We start from the raw sequence: 22783 nt of genomic DNA, 5'->3' as shown, positions 1-22783 counted from the left end.
AACCCTTCAATATTCTTCATAATTATTCTTTTATTAGCTTTTGGGTACATATTTTCTTTCATATAGACTTTCAGATTTTTTTCACTCTCTCCCACCTCTATTCCCCACTTATACTATGGGTCAAGTCTGAGAATTGCATTAAGCATTTTTTTAGGAATTGATATTTTATAATAGTAATTATTTTCATCCAAAAATCTAATAATGTCTTTCTATTTTCTTTGATCCTATTTTATGTCCTTTATTAATATTCTTCTGTGGATTCTTAGGAAAGTAACTTGCAAGAATTTTACAATTTTTAACTGAGATTGTGAATGGATTCTTTTTTTCAATTCACTCTCTAGATCCTTATTACTAGGATAAAGAAAACTTATTCATTTATATATTTATTCTATAAAAATTTACTTTAAAATTTCTAAGAAAAGTACTAAGTGCACATGTGTAATAATAAATTTGAAAACATTGGGAGATATAATTTCCTACAAAATGTAAATTATCAAAATGTAGCCCCCAAAAAGGAAAACCTTAATAGATCAATTGAATATTGAGGAGCAGCCTAGCGCAGCAGCTCATACCTGTAATCCCAGCACTTTGTGAGGTCAAGATAGGTGGATAGCCTGAGCCCAGGAGTTCAAGGCCAGCCTGGGCAACATGCCAAAATGCCATCTTTACTAAAAAAAAAATATACACACACACACACACACACAAAAAAATACAAAAAATTAGCCAGGTGTGGTGGCGTGCACCTGTACTTTCAGCTACTTGGGAGGATAAGGTGGGTGGATCACCTGAGCCCGGAAAGTCTAGGCTGCAGTGAGCCATGATCATGCCACTGCACTCCAGCCTGGGCAACAGGAGTGAGACCCTGTCTCAAAAAACAATAATAAATAAAGAATATTGAGGAGCTTCAGTATAGCAACACTTAGTAACTGGAGATAAAATTTCACAGGCTCAAAGCACTTCCCTCAAATGAAAGCAGACCAACCCAATTTAGCAGAAATTGCATCACTTCAGAGTCTAAAGAAATAAAGAGGTGTTCTGAGAATCTGTCCATCCTGACTTCACACTGAAGACTGACATTAAGCCACCATGTTGCACAAGTTGAGCAACAAACATCCATAAAATTGGCCTGGTGTCTAATGCATCAAAAAGGAAGCCTAAACTGACTCATGGTCATGCTGTGCTAATGAAGAAGAGCAGAGGTGGAGTTTTCTCTACCTTTAATCTCTTTTAGGTGTACCTTCCAGAAGAAAGGCCAGATATGTTGCAGCTGTGCCAGTCTCAGATCGAAAACATCAATTTATGCTGCAAAAATTGTGCTTTGAGAAGCACACCTAGAATTCAGACTGAATGAATCCATGAGAATCTTAAGAAGTTTCAATAAAAAAATTGAAATGATGTTAAATGTTAATATGAAACAATAAAGAAAAAACTATAGGCTAATAACGCATTTTTCTGTAAGACAGATTTTTTTTAAATTTAAGTAGATAGTTTATTTGAGTTAAGCTAGAGGATTGCAACCCAGGAGCATAGATATAAATTCAAGTTGCCCTCAGTATATACTCCAGTTAGCAACAAGTGGATTTGTAAAGGCAAAAAATGGGACCAGGAATAGGCTGATACAAAGTTGTTTGTCAGAAATTCTCACTGGTTTAAAGAAATAATATTGATTCACGATTGGCTATACATTGTTAAGCTATAGGATAAGCTTGTCCAACTTGCGGCCCGTGGGCCACATGTGGCCCAAGACAGCTCTGAATGCGGCCCAACACAAATTTGTAAACTTTTTTAAAACATCATGAGATTTTTTTTTTGGCTCATCAGCTATCATTAGTATTAGTGTATTTTACATGTAGCCCAAGACAATACTTCTTCCAGTGTGACCCAAGAAAGCCAAAAGATTAGACACTCCTCCTGTAGGTTACAGGTTATGGAGTCCAGTGCGGCATTATTAAGTTAATTTACAGCTGCCTGTGGCAATAGCAAGGAGTTTCAGGAGATGAATACATAGCTCAAAGGGGAGAGTAGGGCGTGACTGCAGTCTCATTTTAATGTATAAGACAGATTTATTAACAATTCAGGTAAGTAATAGATTCTAATCATCTTCTTAACGTCAGTGAATAGAATATTGTGTTTATTCAAAGGAAGATCAGTTAAACATGTCCAAAACTGCAGAGAAAATAGTCGTGCGTGTAAACTAAAAGTTTGGTGCTTTCCTAAGCACTACAGATCCACTTGAGATGAACGCGTTATTCTGTCACCCAAAAAATGCAGCCAAAAAATAAATAAATAAGACACTTGAAATGGTTGTTCTCTCTGAAATTAATCTTTTCAGGAGGTTTTGTAGTTCCTTCTTAAAACACCAACACTGAAACACAGAGTACAATAAGTTGTGCAAGTTTTACAGGTTTGACAAACGAACCTGGAACTTACTAATCATAAAAGTATCAGTCTATGATGCCCCACTAGGTAAAAAGCCGGTAATACATGAGTCTTTGGTAGAAAAATGCGCTGACTCTGAAGAATAAAGAATGACAGGCTCCTCTTTTAGAAGCATTTCCCTTCCTCATCATGGTAGAGCTAGTGGTTGTCAACTGCAGTCATTCCTGAAATCCTGGAGGTCATTTCTCCTTAATGTTCCATGCTGTTTTTAGACTCCATTCTTCTACAGACAGGCATCTGTGGCATGGCAAGAAACACAGATGCTGCTCCATACATTTCCATTAGCAGGCAGGACTCCAGGCTGTGGTTTCAGAAGCTGGTGGAGCTGTCTACTTGTTATTCCTTCCCATGGGTGGAGATCTAAATTAAAACACTCATAAAAAAGAAAAATCTCCCTCCTCAGAAATTACCAACAATAAGACCAATACAATTTGATTACTAGAAAAACAGAAGCCAACTCTCCCATGTTACTTAAAAATACTTGAGGACTTCTGAGAATTGTGCTCTTTATCATCAAAAGGAAGATGTAAAATATACAAATGAAGGGGACATAGCAGAACCAAAGAGTGTAGTAAATTAATATTTGACTTTGCATTCTTGCTTCTCATCTTTTCATATCATATCATCCTATCACCTGGCATGATGGAAGAGTTAGGACAACGTTAGGTTCAGGAGGGATGTGAGGTCCCCTGGGTCTAACCAAGATCCAGAACTTTCTAAGTTCTCAATCTGGTGTCTTAGGTTGATATGCTATTGATATACTTTACCTTATTTTAATTTCATATGTTGTAATAAATTATTAGAATACTTAAATAACATTTAAATTTCTAAATAGAGCTAAAATATGTTTTTTCATGAGTGCTATTTTTCTCATAAAAGAAGCAGAAAAGATTTACCAATAACAAACTTTATGGGAGGGAGACAGACAAGGAGGAGGGACAGGCATTCTCTTACATTATCGGTGGGAACATAAATTGGTATAGTCTTACGGATGACAATCTATGAAAAATTTGGACTATATGTGCCTTTTGATCCAACAGATATATTTGCACAGATTTTTAAAAGGTAATTTCATTTATTCACTCTGCAAACTGTTGAGAATATTCTAGTCAAAGGAATAGACGTGTATTCCTCCCAGTCAAGCTCACGGTTGAGTGGTAGAGAAGGACAATACAAGCAACCCAACTAAGAAATAAATTCTGCCGTGTATACTAAGCACTATACAGGAAACAGACTGGGATAAATGATTTTTTAAAATAGGGATGAGGGTGCTCAAGTGTTGGGAATAAAGACATCTCCGAGAAGGTCTCATGAGCTACCACTTAATGATGGAGAGGTTCTGCGTGAAGACTTGAGGCAGAAAGAGCTTAGGGCTTTGGAAGAATTAAACGTGTGCCTATGAGAGAAAGGGAGTGGGCGATGTGCCTGGAGAGGATCATGGGGAATGGGTCAGGCAGTTCCTTATACGACATGACAAGCAGTTTCCATTCTGTTCCAAGCACACTGGAAGCCGTGATCTTTTTAGAAATAGCACTCAGTGTGCTAAGTGAGGGACAAACTGGACAAGAGATGAGAAAAAAGCAAAAGTTCAGTTAAAAGCCCACTGCCCAGGCTACATGAGAGATGTTAAAAATTTAGCTAATGAGGAAGCTCAGAGAAGAGAACTAAAGTGGATTCAAAATACATTTACAAGTAAATCAAAACTTGTCAGTTGTACCTCTGACAAATAAGAACTAGGAAGAGATTTTCCTAAAAGAAACATTTTCTTAAAGTGAGCATTAGGTTAATTTGGAAAACTTCTTCGTCACACTTTTTACGACCTTACAAATATACTCCCACAAATAAGCAATTACCTGACCAGACTAATTCAGAGCAAAAAGAGGTTGACTCTGGTCCACAGCATAAGTAAAACGTTTAGAAAGTTATGTTCATCTACATTTACCCTTCTGAAGTCTGGGTTTAAATGAGCTTATGATAAAAATTTTGCAAATCTTTTTATAGAAGTAATTCCAGGGATCAGAGAAGCATGGTGAACCATGTTACACACCATCTAAAAGGAAATTGGGTCAACAGCTCCTTTTACTAATTATTCAAGTACAGACTGTTCTCTACAGATGCACAATGATTGCATTTTGTTACATTTCTGGATATTTTCATATGATGATCCCAAATGGAAGAGTTGTATGATTTCGATTACTTTGAATAACAAAAAGTGATAGATCATTATTTTTGCAAGCCATTTCAAGATGTATGTGTAACTTTGGGTTGTTTTGTTTTGTTTTGTTTTGTTTGAAACAGAGTCTCGCTCTGTCACCCAGGCTGGAGTGCAGTGGCGCGTTCTCGGTTCACTGCAATTTCCGCCTCCAGGGTTCAAGAGATTCTCCTGCCTCAGCCTCCCAAGATTACCCTCCTGGGATTACAGGCTCGAACCACCACGCCCAGCCAATTTTTTGTATTTTTAGTAGAGACGAGGTTTCACTATGTTGGCCAGGCTGGTCTCAAACTCCTGACCTCAGGCAATCCACCCACCTCAGACTCCCAAAGTGCTGGGATTACAGGCATGAGCCACCATGCCCGGCCCAAGATGTATATATAATTTTGTTAATGCATGATTTGTGAAACTATGATCTCAATTCATGAATTTCTGGATATTCAAGAGTAATTAAATACCAAAAAGTAGTAATGTCTGAGATATAAGATATATTACATGTTTCCCATCAAAACAAACTAAAGCCAGTGAAGGCTTGCCAGTGAAAGCAAAGTTAATTAACATTCTCTACTTAATAGACAATAAAAGTTCTGTAGATAATGAGCTCTAGAAACATCATGGAAACCTCTGAAGACACTGCTCATTGGAATAAATATTCATTGTTATTGCTTCACTCCTTATGTGACAATATGACATGGTACAATTTCCGCCAAAGAGAGGAATGGTTTCTTTAGCTTTTTCAACCTGTGATGTGTTGTAGCCACTTTTCAACTCATATATTTTCAACAAGGCACATTAATTGAAGCACAATCTACACACAAAATGAAGATCCCTTTTAGTGATTATGATAGTGTTATAATTCTTATCTTTATTTCAATCTCTTAAGTAAGATCCAGTTTCAGGTTGGGCTTATCCAGAGAGTAATAACATAACCACTCACCAGAAAACACGGGAAAATTTTTCCTTCTTTCCTTTTCCAAACATAAATGAGAAGAAAAGAGAAAGAACTGCTAAGTCCAGAGGCTCTACCCAAATGCATGTCCCAGCAGGACTAACCTGCAGATTACCGTCCTAACACCATGTAAATGTGGCCCCAATACAAGGGTGCTTTATTACCATACGGAGGTTCCCAGTCTTCCAAAGGAAAGGAAGTGTTGGCTTAATGCAGTGATGTCAAGGGCACTTGGAAAGATGAGAGATCCCCAAATGCCTATGGACAGCACGATGAGATTTGTCATTGCGCTCTACAGTCCTCCTCTACAGGAACAAGAAATGGAATCAGCCTGCATCAGACCAATGTGCCATATGACGCTCCTATCAAGGCTGCGTTTGCTCTTAATATACTACCTGACCAAAAATCCTTAGATGGCATTTCAAAATACAAAAATGAATTGCCAGTGAAATCCTTAACCTGTGTTCAGGTAAGCTAACAGTGGAATGATCATTACCATTTTTAAGCACTAATTAATTAAAATTGTTAACAAACTGGAGTTTTAGAAAATGCAAATCATAACAAAGTAAACCATATCTAGAATTTAGTCCACAATGCAACTTAATAGGTATGCTTACAAATATAATTCTGGCTATCGTTTTTAAAAATCTCCTTTGCCTTCATCACAATAACACTCTGAAGAGTTGCAATCTCTTAAATGATGGGAAAGAAAAAATCTAAAAGCGTATTGTTTGTCTCTTCTTCCCTGCCTCGAAGTTTAGAATGCTATTATTCATAAAGGCCAGCTTTGTTCACATTATTTTTCAAATAACTTTCTTTTTTAATTATTAAAAAAGTATTCAGATTAAAAAAAAAATCAGAAAATATAATATATAAAGATGCAATGAAGAAAAAATAAAAATACATCTATAATCCCCTCATTCAAAAAATAAGTTCTAGTATATTATAGGGTTTGTCCATGCTTATATATGTCCTCACATTTTATTATAAGAAAAAAGCACCCATATACATCCACATGAACCCAAACTCTCACCACTGTTAAACAAATTCAAACACTAAATTCAGAAAGGTAACCAACATTTTGGTCACTGAATTCCGCATTATATAAATCACTGACAAATTCAATAGTACTCAGCTCAGATTTTATCACATTTATTTGTTAACTAGTCTAGTCACAGAGAAATCGCCTCCTCACTCAGAAAAGACCTTGTCCTGTGTCTCACTTTTCTCATGTTGGAAAGGATTCAGTAGTAGTTCACTTTTTGATCTTAGTCAAAAAGTGCATAAAATATGATATATAGAATTTAGCGGGAACTCTACAAAGAACACCAAATCTGGTCTTTTGAAATTTTCCTTCCTAGTGGAAGCAGATTTTAAGGGTTCCCTAATTATTTCTCTGTTAGCACCAACACTCATCAGATTTGTCACAAATACCATTTAAGATATATGGTATCACTCAGGGATGAGCAATTTTTCTTTTTTTCTGTAAAGAACAAGAAAATATATTTGACTTTGTGGCCGTCCAGTCTCTGTCCGTATCAACTCTGTTGTTACAACACAAAAGCAGCCATTCACAATGCATGAACGAATGGGCATGGCTGTGTTCCAATAAAACTTTATTTACAAAGGCTTTATTTCAAAAACAAGACTGTTCTGGAAATGGTGGTAACGGTCGTGGTTGCACAACAATGTGAATGTATTTAATACCACTGATTTGTACACTTAAAAATAGTTAAAATGATAGATTTTATGTTATGTATATTTTACCACAATGTAAAAAGTAACAAAAACAAAATTTTGCTCACGAGATATTTTTTCTAACTCCTAGACTATACAATCCTTTCTGCTTAAAATACTCTGATTGGTTGGGTGCGGTGGCTCACGCCTGTAATCCCAGAACTTTGGGAGGCCGAGGTGGGTGGATCGCCTGAGGTCGCGAGTTAGAGACCATCCTGGCCAACATGGCTAAACCCCGTCTCTACTAAAAATACAAAAATTAGTCGTGCGTGGTGGCGCGTGCCTGTAATCCCAGCTACTCAGGACGCTGAGGCAGGAGAATCACTTGAACCCGGGAGGTGGAGGTTGCAGTGAGCCGAGGTCGTGCCATTGCACTGCAGCCTGGGCAACAGAGCTAGACTCCATCAGAAGAAAAGAAAGAAAAGCAAAGAAAGAAAGAGAGAGAGAGAGAGAGAAAGGGGAGGAAGGGAAGGGGAGGCAAGGAGAGAGGGAAAGAAGGAAGGAAGAAGGAAGAAGGAAGGAAGGAAGGAAGGAAGGAAGGAAAGAAGGAAGGAAGGAAGGAAGGAGGAAGAAGGAAGGAAGGAAGGAAGGAAGGAAGGAAGGAAGGAAGGAAGGAAGGAAGGAAGGAAGGAAGGAAGGAAGGAAGGAAGGAAGGAGGGAGGGAGGGAAATTCCTTTGTCTGTACTACTTGGGAGACTGAGGCAGGAGAATTGCTTGAACCCGGGAGGCGGAGGTTGCAGTGAGCCGAGATCGCACCACTGCTCTGCAGTCTGGAGGACAGACCAAGACCCCAATTCAAAAAAAGCAAAAAACAAAAACACTCTGTGATTAAGTGGTTTCTAAAACCTGATGTGTAATACTTCAAAGATAAAATTGCTCTTCCACCAAACCTTTCTTTCAATATTTCTGAAACTGTAAAAAGTACTTTAAATTCTAATGTTATAAGCAAAGTTGCTAAAATGGGGCTGGTAATTTTTCCCCTCTGCTTTATCTTGAGTTAGAGTCGAAATATTTAAGCACCTCCGACTATGTAACAGCAAGCAGGTTCACCACACTGGGGAAAATGTCTTGAGTAATGAAAAGAGCACCAAGATAATCTACCTTATTAGGCAATCTAGGCTTTTTTGAAAGTTATAAATGAAAAGAAATACAGTATAAAAGATGTCATTTGAATATTAGTGGAGTAATTTTGCAATGCATTATTTATATATTTCAAATATCCAAAGCACCATATAACTGTTCAACTTTATTTCTTTTTTTTTTTTTTTTTATTCAAAGCCTACATTCATAGTTGCTTAATGGGATGTTTTTCTTTTCTTCGTATTTTTAGTGCCTTTCAATAAAATGTATCATTTCTTAACATCTACATTTTGCTTAACTTTAGATCTACCCACACATACTCAGGCTGAAAATAAATGCTCTTTTACAAGTTAGATTTTGGGGGATTTTGTATGTTTTGCTTTGCTTTTCGGTTTTCGTTGTAACCATAGTCAACCAGATTCAGCCATAAGACATCAACACTGACAAAGTGTAGTCCGGACTAGCTTTTGCACTTCCACATCATGATTAATTTACTATTCATCTGGTACCTTCCTATTAAACTTTGTCTTTAGCCTGTGAACTTTTCTTTCAGCTTCCAACAAAGGATTTCATTGCTTTAGGAATTGAGGTGTGGCTAAGTTTTTACCTGGGAGCAAAGGTGATGCAAGCGTTTCTGGTGAGACCTACCCTTGGTTTAGGGTGGGGAGGGACCGCATAACAGACCATCTGTAGACTCCTTCGGAAGGCAGCAGAGACGAGACGCCACTGACGGCTTTTCTTAGCCATCATCTGCAGACGGCTGGCAGGATAGAAGCAGCGGCTCACTTGGACTTGTTCACCAGGAAAATCAGAGACAATGATGGGGCTCTTGCCCAGAACCCCAGGGGCTCTGGCCATCTTCATGGTAAGTCCTGTATTTTCCTAATAATCACAAACTTCCCTGCTTCATCTCTTGTTAAAGAATATTATATTTGATTGCTCAATCTTTATTATAAGTTCTAAAAGGAGTGCAGTGCAAATCCACACTTTAAAATGAAATTGTGAAGATTACCAATTTCTTTCTTTTGTTGTTTTCTGTCTATGTTGTATTTTACATAGAAAAACAAACCAGAAAGAAATGAGTTTTAAAAACCGTTTGGAATTTCTTTTTAGTTAATGAATTAAGTAATCTTAATCACAGGTTATATTTTCCACAACATTTTCACTTTCTTTAAAGTTATGCTTTTATTAGCTTTTCTAACCCACAAACGAGAACACAGGAGCAACTTCTGTTTCCCAAGATTACATGTCCCTTAGCATATAGCTAAGAACTCTACACGCCTGGGCTTGATACCTGACATGCTTTTAAAAGTAAAAAATCCCAGAATTAAAATCAAAGCAGTGTTTGACTCTAGAGAAGTTGGGAAGATTATTAAGTAAGTATTTATGTTTAGCTATTATGTGCCAAAAGAAAATGTCAGCCTTTGGGAGTGGGGGTAAAGACATAGAACATTTTAAAGCCGTTTTTTCAGAAAAGAAATACTTCTGTTGATTGAGAAAGTTGTACATAGTATTATCTAAAAGAGAAACGGAATGTTACAGACTATTTAAAACCTGGATGTTACAGTTTAACTTACTCCTTAACTGTGTTCTTATAGCAAAAAAAAAAAAAAAGTCACAATATTATCTGTTATGTGGAGAAATCAAAGTAGTTAAACATACCTTAAAAATGAACATCAAAACAATTTCTAATGCTAATTTTAATGGTTTCCATGATAAGCTGGGTTGGCCTAGGCATCAATTTACCTCATTTCTTCATCTAAAAACATGGAGAGAAATGGACTTCAAGAAGTCACACGGAGCTAGATCCCGAGAAAGGGCTTTCTTAGCTCTCCCTGAGATTATTATTATTATTTTCTTTCTTTCTTTTTTTTTTTTTTTTTTGAGACAAGGTCTGGCTCTGTCACCCAGGCTGGAGTGCAGTGGTGTGATCTCAGCTCACTACAACCTCCACCTCCAGGGTTCAAGCTATTCTCATGCCTCAGCCTCCTAAGTAGCTGAGATTACAGGTGTGCACCACCACAACCAGCTAATTTGTTTGTATTTTTAGTAGAGATGGGGTTTTGCCATGTTGACCGGTCTAGTCCCAAACTCCTGGCCTCAATGAATCCACCTACCTCGGCCTCCCAAAATGCTGGGATTACAGGTGTGAGCCTCTGCACCCAGCCTCTAAAATTCTATTTCTATTACAACAATGTAACTGTTTTCAGTACCTGATGAGTTTATTTGGAAGGAGGATGTTGTTCAAGAGAAATGTGACAGTTGTATGACTTTCCCACCTTTCCAGATGGGAAATGTTGGGGCTGAACTCCAGGTAGTCTGATAACCCCTATGTCCAAGCCAATGGCAAAGCTCGGGAAGTTAGGGGCCATGCAGCATGGGCTGTCGGGATAGTGTTGCCATGAGGACATAGGATTGGGCCACCACAAGCTAAGGAGGCCTCTTTTTTTTTCTGCTTTGACATATAGGCCACTGTCAATTACCCCTCTGATTCTGGAGTGACTGTGACATCCTTATATTGAGGCTAATTTTTATTTTTATATTCCCAATGCTTATTATATCTGTCTTAGAGTGGACATGCAATTGTTTGAAGAATGAATAAATGAGTGATTTAATGAACCCTCTCTAAACAATAAACCTTCCCCACAATGTCCCTATAATTCTAGTCATAAAGGAAACTATGGAATGACATACATTTGGTTCCACTCAGGAAAATTTTACATACATGCACATGCTATTTAAACAACAATACCACTTCATACATAATTGTTCAACTGAGTGGTCTCGACCTACTCTGTCCAATATGGTCCACTAGCCACATGTGGTTTTAAACCACTTGAAATGTGGTTGGTCTGAATTGAGGTGTGCTGTTTAACATAAAGTATACATCATAATTGGAAGAAGACTTTGAATGAACAAAAGAATGTAACATATATCATTAGTAACTTTTTATGTTGATTACATGTTGAAATGGTAGTATTTTGGATGTATTAGATTAAATTAAATATATTGTTAAAGTGCATTTCACCTTTTAAAAATGTTTTAAATGTGACTAAATTTTTAAATTATCTGTGGCTCGCATTTGTGATTCTTATCTTTCTATTGGACAGTACTGGTCTACTATTAATGCTATTGATAGAAGGCAGTGTCAGTCAGGAGTGAGGCAATCAAGTCCTTATGGATTCAGTGAAATTTGAGCTGATTTGGGATAAGTATAGACGCGCAGGCCAAAAGGAGATCTCGTGGGTTGTCAGAAGAGTATAATCAAAGGCAGGCACAGTTAGGACATTTGCCTAGGGGAAATGGACACACCGGTTTGACTAGAATGACAGTTTGCTTTGGAGAATCTGGACATGAACTGGAAAGGCAGCTGAGGGTCAGATTGAAAGGTGCATTCTGTGAAGGCTCATGGAAACCTTTTACAAGTGGGGAGCCACCCAGAGTTTTGAAACAATGTGGTTATGGGGGGGAAAAGCAATGTTTTCTAAAGCATTCTCAAGTGGGAATGCTCGTCTTTTGTTGTTGCAGGTGGGGTCTGAAAGTTGGCAGATGTGTTTAAAGGTTTTGTAATAATTCACCATCCATACATGGGTGGCCTAGAACAGTGAGAAAGAATAGCAAAGTCATAGACTTAAATCTCTGGCTATGCCACTGACTCACTATAGGCTTTGTTTCCTCAACTGTCAAATAAGAATCATACCCTACCCCCTGCCTAATGAAAATGGCCACAGTGAGAATAAAGCAGCAGCGCATGCAAAACAATTTAAAAGTGCTGTGAGAAAGATGAAGTGGTTTGTACCCTCTAATTTTTATCACTTGTACTATTTTTAGTAATGGGGTAATTCTTGATATCTTCTTCATATTGTGTCTTACTATCTTAAATAACCATGGCTACCAGTGTTACTAAGCCAAGAAAGGGCCTACATTTGTCTTCAGCTAAAGAGTATATCAAAAACAGTTGTCACATCAAATTTTACATTGACAGGAAAAAATAAAAGCTATATTTGGGAGGAGAAGGCATGGGGAATAACTATCTACGTTGAAAAAAATGCAGTATTTATCAGTTTCTTGTGCTTGTTTGATCCATTTTATGCAATGTAAAATTAACGTTTTTGAGGAAAGGACTTGTGGTTGAAAATGCTTATCTTCAGAGATTTAATCTTTTGAAAAAAAAATTATTTTCAAAGGAAACCATTGTGTTTCATAGTTCACCAAATCCAGAACAGTTTGTCATCCAACACTTCTATGAGCATTTGAACAATTTGCTGTATAACTTCATGTTACTATATTAGGTAAAGCTTTCCTCACTAAAAATTAATAGAGATGTTTGAAATCTAAAGATTTTTGGAGTACAATTTTTTTTTAAAGAAGTTGGTGGTAGGAAAAAAAAGAGAGAAGTAGTTTAAATACCAAGTTTGAGTTAGCAAGTGTTCTAAATAGAGCACAACTATCTTCAACCACTTTGTTTTCTATAAAATATCTAAAAAAGAAAATCTTTAGAAAAAGAATTTTAGGCTAAATGGCCCAAATGTTTAACAAAATGAAAAATCCCTGAGGTATCTCTTCTTCTGATTGACCCAGTTTCCAGCACTGCTAATACATAGAAAAATAAATGTCCTACTGAACCTCTCAAAAAGTTAGTATTCTAAAATCAGAATAACCTTGCCAAGTGGTTCTTCCAGCCCTGCCTACTTGGGCAGAAGTCGGGAAAGATGTAATTACTTCTACCAATTAGCACTCCCTCTTGCTTCATACCTGAAACTGGTTTTCATCTGGAGCTAGAACATTCAGTGCTCATGAGGTTTCTCACAAACCTTTTAGCCTTTGGCTCTTTCTGTCCAGTTAAGAGTCAATCTGGTAGCCTAAGGTGAGGCCTTGCCTTGAGTAGTTCATCATAAGAAAATTACGTAGACAATTGGTTACTATCCATAATCATGAGATGAATATTTGAATCTATCTAATACATACCTTTTTCTTGGAGAGCTGCTGTGCAGCTGGCTAGGTTATACACTGCACAACTCCAGGAGGTGCATTCACATAAACTACAGTGTGAACAGTGCCCTGGCATTATTCAAGGAGCAACCTACACAGTTGTACAGTGGAGTACTATTTCTTTTCTCTTTCTCATGGTCAAGAAAGAGAACATTCTTATGCACCTTGATAATGAATAATAACTGATCACTTCATATAAAAATGGCTCTTTTAGGCTGGGTGCGGTGGCTCACACCTGTAATCCCAGCACTTTGGGAGGCCAAGGCGGGCAGATCACGAGGTCAAGAGATTGAGACCATCCTGGCCAACATGGTGAAGCCCCATCTCTACTAAAAATACAAAAATTAGCTGAACTTGGTGGCACACATCTGTAGTCTCAGCTACTCGGGAGGCTGAGGAAGGAGAATCGCTTACACCCGGGAGGCGGAGGTTGCAGTGAGCTGAGGTGGTGCCACTGCACTCTAGCCTTGCGACAGAGCGAGACTCTGTCTCAAAAAAAGCCTTTTATACCTCTTTTTGAAGTTTGGTGACGGAATTGCATTAACATTTCATTAAATGTCAATGTCAATTTAATAAAACTAACTTACTATGGGCTAGGGCTCACCTATGTGCTTTACACCTAATTAATTTATTTATTCCGCACAACAAACCTATAAGGTAAGTAAAATTAATATTCCTGTTGTACAGATGAAGAAACTGAAAGATTAAGGAATGTTCTCAAGTTATATGCTAGTACATGGTTGAGAGTTGGATTTAAATTCAGTGATTCAGAATCCAGTATCCAATTTTATATTATCATACTTGACTGCAGCCTACACAGCATTTCAAATGAGCATTTAAGAATATCCAAGGATATTTATTTTTCTTAGCATTCTGTCATGATACAAGGCTTAACTTTCTAAATTAATTGAGTTTACTCTAAAAATCAGTTATTGGAAATTGAATTCTTCACAGTTTCCATGTAATTAGACATATATCAACTTTGTTCAGTTAAGGAATTTGCCTTGATAAACATGTTTATCACAATGTTTAGGGTTTTTACATTTTAAATTTCAACATATACAGAAAGCTGTGAGATATTATGAAATATGCTAATATGAATGATATTACTTACCTGTGTATGGTTCATGACATTTTTCCCAAAAAAGTTTAATAAATACAAAATCATGTTTTAAATTTGACTGATTTATTTGAATTATTTAATTCATTCTACAAATTTCCACAAGAATCCGCATTCTAGAAATCAGAAGTGTAGTCAGGCCCTAGGCCTGGCTGGGATGAGCTCCCTGCATCTAATCCATAGTCTTATGTTCTGTCCCCTGCCACACTAAAGTATGAGGTAACCCTAAACAAGATCTCAGCCAAACTAAAGAGCAGGTGCTATTATAGTTGCTTTTTGTTTAATCTAGCTACCCATATCCTCAGATTATATTTATTGTGTACATACCATATTCAATAGGAACCTTAATGATATAACCGTATACCTTTTTATTAATAAATAGAGCATATGGATATCAAATTGCTTTATTTCATATATTCTTTAAATTTAATAATTAGATTTGCTTTTGATAATATTTGTAACTCATATCTATACCAAGGCATTAAGGCTATATCAATGCTTTAAAAATCATATAATTAAAATTTACAAAATAACCAGAAAACAAAAAGAAACAAAAGTACAGTAATTCTCAAGATAAGGGAGGTTTACTCCACATTGGTATTTCCAATCCAGGCCACCAAAAGAGTCAACTTAGTTCATTCAAATCATCAGAAAACTATGTAAACATTTATTAGCTTGATTTAGTCATTCCACCATTTATACATACCTCAAAACAACATGTACATGATAAATATATACAATTTTGCCAATGAAAAGAAACAGATTTACAAATAAAAACACATAAATTGTTTTTAAAATATCCAAAATTATTATATTAGTAAATTAACTAAAACAAGTAGCCCTTATATAGATATTAATTAACTAAAATAACTTGTTTTTTTTAAAAAATACTATTGAAAATAACGTAAGGCAATGATGTCCTCTAAAAATCTAAAGATCATTGCAATATTCAGAAATGTCTCCTGTCACCTACTTCCCAGGAAAACAGAAATTGTACCTTATTGTCTATTAGAAGAATCATTCTCTGTGGGGCTAGTCCAAGCATGATTCATATTTTCGGGATGACTCTCCAGCTTTCCTGTAAAGGGGAGCCTGCCCGGCCCATCCCTCCTCTCACGTGTAGCTGAGTCGTTCTTATTCTCTGAGAAAGGAATTGTGCAGTTACTACCTCGCTGTGGTCTTTTCTACCAAGTAACTCAAAGTATTGCTTTAAAAAAGAGCAACAACGTTGGAAAATCATTTTGAGACATGTTATAACCACAAGTAATGGTTCTTTTCCATGACAAATTTGAACACACACTCTTTGGAATCAAGGTTTCAGCTGGAATGTCTAGAATGGAAGAGTTCTGACTTCTTATGTCTGACATAATTACTCGTTTGGTTCAGACTTGGACTAGTCTATTCATTATAACCCCAGAAAATAAACAATGTAATAAATCTACATTGTTTCAGGAGCAACCACAGCCTTTGACCAAATAGAAATCTAAATTGACTGTCATGTAATTGTCTTTGTACCATTAGTTTTTGTTTGCTTGTTTTTTTGTTTGTTTGTTTTCTATTTATGACAACTTTTGTTAGAACTTAGCAGTAGTTGGCTCACACCTGTAATCCCAGCACTCTGGGAGGCCAAGGCAGGTGGATCACCTGAGGTCAGGAGTTTGAGACCAGCCTGGCCAACATGGTGAAATCCCATCTCTACTAAAGACACAAAATTAGCCAGGTGTGGTGGTGTGCCCATGCCGGTAATCCCAGTTACTCGGGAGGCTGAGGCAGGAGAATCCCTTGAACCTGGGAGATGGAAGTTGCAGTGAGTCGAGATCATGCCATTGCACTCCAGCCAGGGCAAAAAGAGCGAAAAAAAGAATTTAGTAATAGGTACCAGAGGTACATGCTCTGGAGTTAGGCTGCTGTGGTTGCTATCCTATTATGGCTACTAGCTAGGGCAAAGTATTCATTCCCTCACATCTCCAATTCTTCATCCTTATACTAGAGATTATAATACTAGAATCTCCTTCAGGTGCCTGCTGTAAGTGTTACATGAGGCAATAAGTATAAAGCTCTAGGAAATAGCAGCTGATACCGAAACTACACAAAAAACATTAGCCACTGTTATTACTCTTCCAGTTTTTTTTCCTTTTAACTGATTTTCCACCATTATTTTTCTGCAGATTCATCAGATAATCAGTGGATTAGCAAATACTTGTTAAGTACCTGTGAGGGTTACAAGAAAAAAAAAAAAAAAAACTAACAGCACTGAATTGGAAAGTTTACAATTCTCCTGGCTTAGCACAGAAATTCTTTCATGCTCATAAAACAAGAAATAATAAACTGTGGTAAACCATCATGGGCTAAATTTCATCGTACGGAATATGTATTATACAAACTCAGAAAAAGAGACATCAGTAAAGACAGTTTGAGGGAGGTTGTTGAAACTTGATGGATCTGAAAGGATGAGCAATATTTAAGTGGGTGGAGTAGAAAGAGGTAATGCATGCCAGGCAGAACAGAAGATGAAAAATGACGCAGATGAACATCTCATATACTCTTGAGAAGGTGAAGACCCTAGCTTACATGGCTTCGTTTTACTCTCATTTAAATTTTTTTGGACCAATCTGAAAATTAAGTTCAATATTTAAAGTAAAGTAACAGAGCAGAGATGAACAGATCCATGCCTCACTGCAAACAGGGTTTGTGACTGGAATAGCAGATCCTCATCTTTTATGTTTTGTTCTCTAAACCAGACTGGTTCCATTCCATTCTTTTCACTTGTACAATTAGAGAAAATGTTCCGTAATTGCAGAGGACTAATACAGGATCGCCTTCCTACAAATCAGTTGGGTGGCTGATGGTTTTTAATAATCCCCCGTGGCCCCGTTCTAAAGCATTTCTCAATGGTGCTTACCAATATTTCCCAAAGTGATGACTTTCATAGCTTCTGGGAACTGTATGCAAAGCAGCCAGGTAAGAATTGTCTGGTTGCTGCAACTGACTATTAGGCATAGTTTTTACAAAATCCAGTAGGTTCTTCTTTATATCATCAAAATTCTGTAGTCAATTAAAAAACTGGTGAAATGTGTTTATATTGACAGTAATATTCCTTTTCCTAGTAGGAACTTACCCTTTGATTATTGTTTTTTGAAACTTACTTCTTTTGAAATAGAAACAAATCACAATATGAACAATGGAATATAATAATCGGGATGATTCATTGTATGTAATTCCTTATTTGAAGAATTCACGTTTAATTTGACTTTATTTCAATGTCTGCAGGTGGTCATATTGGTTCATGGAGAATTGCGAATAGAGGTAAAGTATGAAAAAGGTTTTTGTACTTAAAATAATAGTTTAGTTTAAAAAATTAAATTGTGTTTAGGAGAAATAAATAGTTAATATCTAAAATTATTCAATTATTGTGAAAATAAATAGAACTAAAATTCTAGTAACTGACAACAATATTTAAAAACCAGTCATCTATAAATGTCATTATTATAATTTATTTCATGCATTCTTTTCTTCTTATCTTAAGCAAATCAACTGGTCAAACCCTATGGGCCCAGTAAGATACTGTGGAGTATAAAAAGAAAATATAAAATATGACTAAATACTAATATTAAAAATCATATAGCTTTGTAATTATTTTAGTTATTTAACATTTATCACTTGCTTGACAAAGTATCAAGGAGAGCTAATTAGACACCTAACAGTCTTAGAGATCTTGAAACATAGGGGGTTCCTCAACCTAGGTGTCTGTAATCAATATTCTAAGTAAAAATTACCATTAATTTGCATAACAAATGGAATCCCTTTTTACATAAGACGAAAGGTCAATATGACGAAGAAGAGATGACTGTGCAACAAGCTAAAAGAAGGCAAAAACGTGAATGGGTGAAATTTGCCAAACCCTGCAGAGAAGGAGAAGATAACTCAAAAAGAAACCCAATTGCCAAGGTAAGTTATACCAACAGGGGCAGTATGAGTTTTTAGAATAAATGTATAAGGTGTAAATTAAAATAATATGGTAATTCCAAATAACAAAATGAAGACTGGGGAGTCCACAGAACAAGTGAACTGGTATCCTCAACAAAATAGTACAATAATAATAATAATGAGAGAAAGAGAGAGAGGAAGGTAGCTTCTAGGGTTATGAAAAAGAATTGAGACATACTAACCAATTTTAACGTAGAAGGCTGACTTGGATACAGAGTGTAGCAAACAAATAGGAAAAATAATGCATGTATAAGACAAAGAAATGGTTGGAACAAAATTTGGATTGGCCATGTATTGATAATTGTTGAAGCTCAGTGATAGGATGTGTCAGGTTTGTTATACTATTCTTTTTTTTTTTTTTTCCCCGAGATGGAGTCACTCTGCTGCCTAGGCTGGAGTGCAGTGGTGTGATCTTGGCTTACTGCAACCTCCTCCTCTCGGGTTCAAGCAATTCTCCTGCCTCAGCCTCCTGAGTAGTTGGGATTACAGGCGTGTGCCACCATACCCAGCTAATTGTTTCTGCATTTTTAGTAGAGACAGGGTTTCACCATATTGGCCAGGCTGGTCTCAAACTTCTGACCTCATGATCTGTCCGCCTCAGCCTTCCAAAGTGCTTGGATTACAGGCGTGAGCCACCGTGCCCAGCCTGTTATACTATTCTAACTTTATATATATTTCACATTTTTCATGTTAAAAAGCTTTAAAATTACCATAATAAAAAGTAAATTATTTTAATACATATTTTAACCCTACCATATGATCTCTTTCCCTTTTTGTCTCTCCACTTCCCCCTATTTAAACTAAATAAATATCTTTTGTTTTTTAATGTTGTCAGGTAAAGAGGGAGCCTTCAGGAGTAGCCTTGTCAATATTAAATGTCTGACTTTCTTTTAACATTTTAACACTATCATGTGGCCACAGTCTGTGCAAATATTCTAACACCAAAATGATTAGCACACATTGGTTCAGGTTGGTCGTCAAAAGCAACAGTTCGATTTTATTTCATATTCCTAGTATCTATCAAGGCAAAATGTAAATGGCACAATGTCAAAAAGAGTGAATCGAACAAACAGATGACTTTAGACTATGGAAGTAGGGGTGGAGAGGGAAAGGCTTGAGTAATGGTCACCTCAACATTTTGGGTATTTGGGGCTGTAGATTACTTCAGATTACCAAGCAACCCAGAAAATTACCTACCGAATCTCTGGAGTGGGAATTGATCAGCCGCCTTTTGGAATCTTTGTTGTTGACAAAAACACTGGCGATATTAACATAACAGCTATAGTTGACCGAGAGGAAACTCCAAGCTTCCTGGTAAGTTTGGGTCCTCAACATTGGGCTACCCTTCTCCTTGTATACCATCGCTTTAGAAAGTGACACTTTTCTACTGGTAAATTTAGAGGAGAGTTCAGTACATGAATCAGTCCACCAGCAAATAACGATATTAGTCCCTCCACAGAGCCTTGCCTGAGGGAACACAGCAGAGGGTGCCTGAGTGAGGGTTGAAATCTAGCATGCCAAGTGCTTCAGTTTGCCATGACACAGCATTAGCCTGGTGGAAGGGGCAATTTGCCCAATTGGTCTGCCCAGAGCAGGCACTTTTTTCCACTTTGTCTACCCTTTGGGGAAACATTTATTCTTTGCACAAAATTTATGTACATGCCAACAGAGGCCTTATTTCTACAAGTTTTAATAGTATGAAAACTAAGATTGCAGAGTAATAATCCACATTTCCCTCTGTTCCTAGATCACATGTCGGGCTCTAAACGCTCAAGGACTAGATGTAGAGAAGCCACTTATACTAACGGTTAAAATTTTGGATATTAATGATAATCCTCCAGTATTTTCACAACAAATTTTCATGGGTGAAATTGAAGAAAATAGTGCCTCAAGTAAGTCTTTTATGATACCACTTTCAATTTGTCTGCTTTCAAATATGAGTACCACTACAATATGTCATTCTTATAAACTAATTTATGCTCTTAATCAGTTGTTTTGAAAACTAAAATTCATTAAGATAAATCTGGGTCTTCCTTTCTAAAATGTGTATTTGAGCTAATTATTTACTATCATTGTATTTCTAGGTTATAGTCTGGTTATCAAGTCAATAGTATCTTATTCTATATATACAATTTATATGAGCATTTGGCAGTCACAAAGCTAAACAGGCAGCCTTGGGTAGCCTGGATGCATCAGCTGGGCTCTTTTAGGTTGTAAGGGACAGAGACACACTCACATTACTTGGATAATTTGTGGAAAGGGGAGAGTTATGACAATCTATCAAGGGAGAAAATTGAGATAGAATATAGCCTCAATCTCAACAAAGGTAAGGCTTAGAGAGAACTGAAGGGTTTTTATGGAAGGAAGCGCAGTTCTACCTGGTTGGGAGAGACGGAAAGAGGTATCACAAGTGATATGCAATTTTTTTAACATATAGATGATTTAAGGATATTTAGAAATAAGCATCAATGTGAACTTGTTTTGAATATTTAAAGTAAACATAATGTCAATTGTTACATATTCTTTAACAAACATTTTCCTGTATTCCTAGACTCACTGGTGATGATACTAAATGCCACAGATGCAGATGAACCAAACCACTTGAATTCTAAAATTGCCTTCAAAATTGTCTCTCAGGAACCAGCAGGCACACCCATGTTCCTTCTAAGCAGAAACACTGGGGAAGTCCGTACTTTGACCAATTCTCTTGACCGAGAGGTACAGCAAAGCACTTGGGGGAACATTCAAGAATAAAGGGTTTGATTATAAGAAAACCAAGAGAGGTGACTCCATTTCACCTGAAAATAAAAAAAAGAAAAGAGGTTCTCAGTACCTAACTGGGCTAATCTAGGGAAATTGTTTGCATTTTTGAGTGTGATTCTGGTGAGGCGAGATGTGTACTGGGCAACTGCAGAATCAATTGTACCCTGAACATACCAATGGTAGTTAAACAGGGGCGGTGAAAGAAAGCATTGACATAGACATACATGGACAAAGATTGAACTACGACTAACTTCTCATGTGATGGAGGAGAAGCAAGCGTCTTAGATGAAGGGAGAAATTTCTGTCTGGAATAAAACCTTCTTTTATATCACACTTTTTCTCCTGACTCCTTTTAATTTTATCCCTGCTTCCAGAGCACTAAAGAATCTCCTTCTCCAATCTCCCTCATTACTTACCACCAGCACCTTCTATCTCCACTACCACAAGCTACCCTGTCAGACTCCATATTATTTTTGTACAAATGACTTTCCCAATAGACTAACAGAGAAGCTCCATCAGTGAGCTTATTACTCGCACCCTACTCACTGCCCATTTTTGCTCTAAGGATACAGTACTGTCCTGCCGTAAGAAGCTCACAAAAACAGAAAACCTGCCCTAGCCCCTTAAAGACCTCCACCCAACCATCCAGAGCCCTGCAAATGTGTTCTACATAAACTTGAATATTTATACCTCCTTAACCATAGGAACCAAGTAGTTTCCAATTATAATTCTTAGAGATTAATTATTTTTCTTTATTTTTTACCCAAATTTAGCAAGCTAGCAGCTATCGTCTGGTTGTGAGTGGTGCAGACAAAGATGGAGAAGGACTATCAACTCAATGTGAATGTAGTATTAAAGTGAAAGATGTCAACGATAACTTCCCAATGTTTAGAGACTCTCAGGTACACCCATTGTTCCTTAAAGAATCATTTATATATATATTTTTTAATACTTTGAAATCCTAATTCAATACTTGCCTGTTTGTTGGCTCTTATTTAAGTTCTCTGCACTTATCTTTAAAGAAATATGCTTTTTTAAAAATAAAAGAATTTGGTAATCAGAAGAAGGAAATACAGAATTTGAGAAATAAGGATTACCATTTAGAAGAAACATAATCCCTTCATGTAAAACCTGTCATTGAGTCTTTAATTCTGCTTCTCACCTTTTCAGTATTCAGCACGTATTGAAGAAAATACCTTAAGTTCTGAATTAATTCGATTTCAAGTAACAGATTTGGATGAAGAGTACACAGATAATTGGCTTGCAGTATATTTCTTTACCTCTGGGAATGAAGGAAATTGGTTTGAAATACAAACTGATCCCAGAACTAATGAAGGCATCCTGAAAGTGGTGAAGGTAAGGTCTGATTTCCCTTCACTGGTAAAAAAAAAAAAAAAAAAAAAAAAAAAAAAAAAAAAATCTGTATTAACCAAAACGATCATTTCTGCAGATAAAACGTATTTATTTGTTAATATCACTTCATTATAGAAAACACATAGAAGTA

General features: G+C 36.7%; 1 protein-coding gene across 1 annotated transcript in view; it reads left to right on the top strand.

Annotated features, from left to right (window-relative positions):
• Positions 1-9234: 9234 nt before the first annotated feature.
• Positions 9235-22783, top strand: part of DSG3 (desmoglein 3) — a 28651-nt gene continuing 15102 nt past the window's right edge. Inside the window, exons 1-8 of the mRNA XM_007974370.3 lie at positions 9235-9282; positions 17800-17835; positions 18346-18477; positions 19675-19830; positions 20264-20408; positions 21068-21234; positions 22053-22181; positions 22450-22635. Coding sequence (XP_007972561.3) covers positions 9235-9282; positions 17800-17835; positions 18346-18477; positions 19675-19830; positions 20264-20408; positions 21068-21234; positions 22053-22181; positions 22450-22635 — 999 coding nt within the window. The remainder of the gene's footprint in view (positions 9283-17799; positions 17836-18345; positions 18478-19674; positions 19831-20263; positions 20409-21067; positions 21235-22052; positions 22182-22449; positions 22636-22783) is intronic.

This window comes from Chlorocebus sabaeus, chromosome 18 (assembly GCF_047675955.1).
Source record: "Chlorocebus sabaeus isolate Y175 chromosome 18, mChlSab1.0.hap1, whole genome shotgun sequence".
Classification (NCBI taxonomy): Eukaryota; Metazoa; Chordata; class Mammalia; order Primates; family Cercopithecidae; genus Chlorocebus; species Chlorocebus sabaeus.
Note: the sequence above shows the minus strand (reverse complement) of the source record. Positions and strands in the feature narration are given on the sequence as shown.